The 6,209-nt window shown below is 51.7% G+C and overlaps 1 protein-coding gene across 3 annotated transcripts; it reads right to left on the bottom strand.

Annotated features, from left to right (window-relative positions):
• Positions 1-6,209, bottom strand: kcna7 (potassium voltage-gated channel, shaker-related subfamily, member 7). Of its 3 annotated transcripts, none has more exons than XM_084677442.1 (4): positions 6,124-6,209; positions 5,655-5,700; positions 4,694-5,486; positions 1-1,460 (listed from the first exon to the last, which is right to left on the bottom strand). In XM_084677442.1, the coding sequence occupies exons 3-4, from the start codon at positions 5,426-5,428 to the stop codon at positions 549-551; spliced, it is 1,647 nt and encodes a 548-aa protein (XP_084533568.1). In that variant the 5' UTR covers positions 5,429-5,486; positions 5,655-5,700; positions 6,124-6,209; the 3' UTR covers positions 1-548. The 3 variants fall into 3 exon arrangements, with proteins under 3 accessions (XP_084533568.1, XP_084533569.1, XP_084533570.1); XM_084677443.1 differs by lacking the exon at positions 6,124-6,209 and adding an exon at positions 5,996-6,095; XM_084677444.1 differs by lacking the exon at positions 5,655-5,700 and having other exon boundaries at positions 6,124-6,205.

Genomic DNA, 6,209 nt, shown 5'->3' with positions numbered 1-6,209 from the left:
GAGAGGGAGGGAGTGGAGAGAGAGACAGAGGAGAGAGGGAGAGGAGAGAGACAGAGACAGAGAGAGAGACAGAGACAGACAGCCTCAGGGGTAAAGGCAGCAGGAGGCGTGTGGACATCTGACAGCTGTCCTGGCAGCATCTTCGCCTCCACGTTGTAAAACAACCCTGCTGGCCCAGGACCAACGCCCAGGTGTCTCTCTCTCCACACCCATCTCCCCCTCTGATCTCTTTGTGTTCCTTGTCAGTGCAGTATCACAGCAGGTGTAACTGTATCACAGCAGGTGTAACTGTATCACAGCAGGTGTAACTGTCAGAGCAGAGCTCTCTCTCTCCTTGTCTCTCTCTCTCTTCCTCTGTCTCTCTCTCTCTCTCTCTCTCTCTCTCTCTCTCTCTCTCTCTCTCTCTCTCTCTCTCTCTCTCCCTCCCTCTCTCTCTCTCTCTCTCTCTCTCTCCCTCTCCCTCTCTCTCTCTCTCTCTCTCTCTCTCTCTCTCTCTCTCTCTCTCTCTCTCTCTCTCTCTGCCAGGCGGGGTCGGCTCATCCCGTTCCTCACACCTGCGTGACCAGCGCCCCCCTCAGGAAGTCCTGCTCCACCGGCCCTCCGCACAGCCCCGCCAGCAGAGTCCCGTTCAGGGGGGGGCAGACGCCCCTGCAGTCCCCCCTGTACAGGGGCACATAGTCCCCCTCGCCCTCAGGCCCCTCGTCCCCTCCCTCGTCCTCCCCCTCCTCCTCGTCCTCGTCGTCCTCCTCCCACAGAGCGGTGGACACGTGGGTGAACTCCGTGCTGTCCACGCTCTCCGTCTCGCGGTGGTAGAAGTAGCTGAAGTTGGACACGATGACGGGCACGGGCAGCGAGATGGTGAGGACGCCGGCGATGGCACACATGCAGCCCACCAGCTTCCCCCCCGGCGTCACCGGGTACATGTCCCCGTAGCCCACCGTGGTCATGGAGACCACGGCCCACCAGAAGGTCTCAGGTATGCTGGTGAAGTGGGTCTCAGGGTAGTCCACCTCGGCAAAGTACACGGCGCTGGAGAAGATGATGACTCCGATGAACAGGAAGAAGATGAGGAGGGCCAGCTCCCGCAGGCTGGCCTTCAGGGTCTGACCCAGGATCTGGAGCCCCTTGGAGTGGCGCGACAGCTTGAAGATGCGGAACACCCGCACCAGACGGATGATCCTGATGATGGCCAGCGTGCCCGACTGGGCGCCCTTGGACTTAGCCAGCTCCGTACCCAGCGTGACAAAGTAGGGAATGATGGCGAAGAAGTCGATGGTGTTCATGACGTCCTTGAAGAACTGGGCCTTGCTGGGGCAGCAGGCGAAGCGCATGAGGAGCTCAAAGGAGAACCAGCAGATGCACATGGTCTCCACCAGGAAGAAAGGGTCCAGGAAGGGGCTGGAGGGAGGGACGTGGATGGTTTGGTTGGGGTTGGTGGGGTCGGGGTGAGAGCTGAATTGCTGGAGAGAGAGAGAGGGGGGAGGGGGGAGAGGGTTAGAGACGACAATACAAACCACATGGTGTTGGAAGGAAGAGGGAGGAGGGGGATGAAAGAGCAGTGAAGGAGAGAGAGAGAGACAGAGAGAGAGAGAGAGAGAGAGAGAGAGAGAGAGAGAGAGAGAGAGAGAGAGAGAAGGGCAAAGATAGTAGGTGGACTGAATGCCAGGGAGGGTTATGTAGAGGTTGGTTAAAGGTTAGGTGTGGTTAGACCAGGGGAGAAGGGAGGGAGGGAGGGAAAGAGGCAGGGGAGAGGGGAGGTAGGTGAGGATTATTCTGAAGGTGTCAAAGTTTTTTCTCAGCACGTTTGCAGAATGCTCCTGTCATCACAGTCTAAGACTGTGAACTGATGATACTTCATTTCCCCTGTTTCCATATGTACACTTTGATATCAATGTTTGAGTCTAAATTTAAACCCAGAAAACATTATAGCTCATCTGTCACAAGTGTAGATTACAGCAGAGACATCGGAATGGTCCGAGAATCTGACACGTCATGTGACCCTGATCATGTTTTCTGAGAAACAGTGTTGTATATAAAGTACTGTAAGTCAACATTATCTTTTTATAGATACCACAAAATACTCTTTGTGCTTTTTATTCCATCCGCAGAGCAGTTGGTGTTTGTGTTGTGTGCGAGGGAGGGAGGGAGGGAGGGGGGAGGGGGGAGGGAGGGAGGGAGGGAGGGAGGGAGGGAGGGAGGGAGGGAGGGAGGGAGGGAGGGAGGGAGGGAGGGAGGGAGGGAGGGAGGGAGGGAGGGAGGGGAGGGAGGGAGGGAGGGAGGGAAAATGAACATGTCTCTAACAGCAGTCTGGTGTGATTGAACACAAGTGACTAACTGAAATCCAGCCCCACATTTGTCACCCACTTTAGACCAGGTTCTCCTCACCCTCATGAAGCTCACTGAGCATGACCTCACAGCCCCAAGACACATTCTCACCCTCTGTCACCCAATAGGAAACAGCTAACAGCTGGAGCTGGTCATTCCAGTTGTCAAACTGTAGCAGACACATCTTAGTTCAATTGTGTCATCAGATCGACTCACTGAGCTGGTACCATACATCACTGGTCATCTCCATGGGACATACTTTCCTGCTTTCTCTTTCTTTCTTTCTTTCTTTCTTTCTTTCTTTCTTTCTTTCTTTCTTTCTTTCTTTCTTTCTTTCTTTCTTTCTTTCTTTCTTTCTTTCTTTCTTTCTTTCTTTACAGCCTTATGTCTTCATACTGACCAAGGGTGCCCCTACCTCTTGAGTTGAATCTGTATTTATCATACAGATGTTATGATACATTATATGATTGTGTCATGATGTTATGTTATAGTGTCATGTTTAATGTCATGTTATAATCTCATGTTATTGTGTACTGTGTTTTCTCAGGTGTTTTGATCGTGAGTGTGTTTGGGGTGTGTGTTGTGTGTGTGTTTGTGCTATGTTCCCCCACACACGCGGTGCTGTGTTTCAGTATTTTTGCTTGAACCCTCACAAACGCCAGGTTGTCTCCATGCCACAGTGAACATGAGGACGGTTTGGTTTCCAGGCGCTCATCAAGCCGTGTTTCTGTACGGCTCTTTCCATGTGCATGAGTCAGAGGGTGTATTAATACAGACCAGCGTTTATGTGTTGATGTGCTGTTAGGGTTGTCCTCCCTCTAAATATAGCCCCCTTAGATCTCCAAGGGGTAACCTGAGACATGCTCCTCTTCTGCACTTCAGTTCACCTTTCTCTCGCTATCTCATTTCGCCTATAACTACCTATCCAGCCCATCAATTGCACATTGGCTGAGTTGTATTGGCAGGAATCCTAGACTCCGGCCAATGGGAGCCACAGATGGACGGTGATCTGTGGATAACATAACGTTGTTTGTCAGTCCACACGCTCCTCCTCCGGTCCATCCCTCCTTTCCCGACACCTGTCCTTGCTCTCTCTGATCTCTCTCTCCCTGACTCTCTCTTTGACTCTCTCTTATTTGCCCTTCACCATTTCACAGCCTCTGTCTTTGTGTTTTACGTTTCCCTCTCGTTTGGCCCTGGGCTTTGATCCACTCTTCATATACTCTCCTCCTCCAGCTCCCAGGTCTTGCCCTCAATCCAAGTGTATCACATTTAACGACACAACTAAAATAATCTTGGCAAAACCCGCTCTCTCCTTCCCTCCGTCCCCTCCGGCGCTCCCACGCTCCCCATGCAGCCCCTGACCCGGCATACCTCCGCCTGCCTCTGCTGCTCACTGTGTTCGTCTCGCACTGCCTCTAAACCTGCCTCTAATACCTGCCTCTAAAACCTGCCTCTAAAACCTGCTTCTGATGGGCTTTGTAGGTGAGTTTGACCCTATGAGGTCACAGTTGACAGGTGAGTTTGACCCTGCGAGGTGACAGTTGACAGGTGAGTTTGACCCTGTGAGGTGACAGTTGACAGGTGAGTTTGACCCTGTGAGGTGACAGTTGACAGGTGAGTTTGACCCTGTGAAGTGACAGACAGATCAGACAATGTTTATGTCCCACAGACTGACACTTGTCACCAACTGTCACCAACTACCATGCTTCCTGGGTTACCTCATCCATCTCTCGTTGGTCCTAATCCCTGAACTAAACTCTGCTTCTGGAAAATCCTCTCGTCTTCCTCTCCCCTCCTCCCTCGGTAGAGGAGATGACTAACAAACTGAGGATGTGGTAATATAAGGAGCCTGTTAAAACTGCTAGATATCTGCTGTCCTCACTACATATAGTATTTGCATATCGCTTTGGATGAAAGTTTCTGTTAAATGAATGAAATGTGAATGTATCTACGTCTGGTTCACTCCAGCTTCCAGATGATTCTCGTCCCCACGAGGGAAGCATCTTTGCTCTGCCATGTTTTAATCTTTGTTTGTCTCTCGTCTTTTGTGTTTGTTTGGTTTACGCACATCCACAAACACACAGGTTGGCTTTACTATCCTAGTAAAGTCCAACAATTCAGTCCCATGCAAAATGGTGCTATCCTTAACCCCAAACCTTAACCTTAACCCTTAACCCTTAATGGAATTCTAACACTAACACTAAACACGTACAAACAGATCTGGAAATAGCCCTTGAAGTTCTGGGGCCCAAGAAAATGTCCCCACAGGGTACACTTCTTGGTTTTACTGGTTATACTATCTTCTGGTCTCCACAAGGATAGTTAAACAAGACCCAACACAGACACACACACACAGTCATCTGACCTCCCTGAGCTCCTTCTCGTTCCTGAACTCCGGCAGCGTCTCCAGGCAGAAGATGATGATAGACACCACGATGACCATGACGCTGATGATGGCGATGATGCGTGCTCCACCGGACGACTCCGGGTGCTCAAACAGCACCCAGAGTCGCCGCATCACCGCGTTCTCTGGCAGGGGCCTCTCCTCCACCTTGGGGAAGCCTTCATCCTCCTTGAAGCGGGTCATGATGTCCTCCCCCAGCTCGTAAAAGCGCAGCTCCTCCATGAACACGTCCAGGGGCACGTTAGCCGGCCGCCGCAGCCGCCCGCCAGACTGGTAGAAGTAGAGGATGGCGTCGAAGCAGATCCGGTTCCGGTCCAGGAACAGCTCGTTCCGCAGGGGGTCGAAGTAGCGCAGGCGCTTTCGGGGGTCGCCGAGGAGGGAGTCGGGGAACTGGGCCAGCGTCCGGAGCTGAGTCTCATAGCGCATCCCAGACACGTTGATGGCAAGCCGCTCCGTCAGAGCGCTGCCTCCTTTCCACATGGAGCGGGAGCGCCGGCCCTCCTTCCGGCCCTCCCCCTTCTCGCTGGCCTCCTTCTCCGCCTCCTTCTCTCCACGCTCTGCCTTGTTCCGCTGGTCTTTGGTCCGCTTGTTGCTGTCACTGACGTCCTTCCTGTCTTCCATCCCTACCTCCCTCCCTCCTCCTCCTCCTCCTCCTCCTCCTCCTCCATCATCTCCTCCCTGCTCATGGTTCTCCATCCCTCTGTCCCTGCTTCACCTCTGTTTTGGTCTCTCTGGGGATGGTTTGGCCCTTCCGCTAAACAGCAGCAACAACAAGAAAATGTTTCAGTAAACAGAAGTAGTAGGTGAAACAGGAATGAGGGTGTTCATTCTATTTGGTAAGTGTCAATGTACCATACTCATAACATTGATACAATTATTATCAAGCTATCTAATATGTTTGGTATTGAAGTTTGAATCTCACCTGAAAGAAATTATTATTATAGTTTCAGCTGAAGGCCTAAAGTTGCCTAAGAACCAAAGACAGATAGGATTTGTGAATCAAACAAATAGTTTGCAAGGCACAATATTGACATTACCGTTCTTTTGAAAACTTTTGAAAAATATTTGTTGCTTCCTATCACTTCTAACGTATTCCTCTTTGGTTTGGATAGTAATCCACATTGTTACCCCAACCTGCCAGTAAACAACAGCTACCAGGGCCGTTCAGCCAGACTCTGAACTCCCATGCAAGTCCTGTCATGCAGTGAACACAGGGAGAATCCCACTTGCTCTCCTCAACCTGGGCTGCAGGCGGAAAACAACCTCATGCTGGAATCCCAGCGGCGGCACATCGTTTATGGAAGCTCTCGGCTGCCCTGCTCCTCTCATACCTCTGCCAGCGACTCGTGTTGATCAAGGACACAAAGACACAGAGGTTTCTGTTACTGTACCTGCACCATGGGGTCACAGTCCCTCCCTCCAGTCAGTCGGTCTCTCTGTCCACCCCCTGCCTGTTCTCTCTCTGATCTCTCCTCAC

The sequence above is a fragment of the Hypomesus nipponensis genome, chromosome 17 (genome assembly GCF_054491055.1).
Source record: "Hypomesus nipponensis isolate SF chromosome 17, ASM5449105v1, whole genome shotgun sequence".
Taxonomy (NCBI): domain Eukaryota; kingdom Metazoa; phylum Chordata; class Actinopteri; order Osmeriformes; family Osmeridae; genus Hypomesus; species Hypomesus nipponensis.
The sequence above is the reverse complement of the archived record's forward strand: the minus strand, read 5'-3'. Positions and strand labels throughout refer to the sequence as shown.

Excerpts from the sequence above, each read along its gene's own strand:
- kcna7 (XM_084677442.1), bottom strand. The coding sequence starts at position 5,428 with ATGGAGAACCATGAGCAGGGAGGAGATGATGGAGGAGGAGGAGGAGGA. Across the intron at positions 1,461-4,693 it reads ACGAGAAGGAGCTCAGGGAG|CAATTCAGCTCTCACCCCGA; the intron begins GTCAGATGACTG and ends CTCTCTCTCCAG.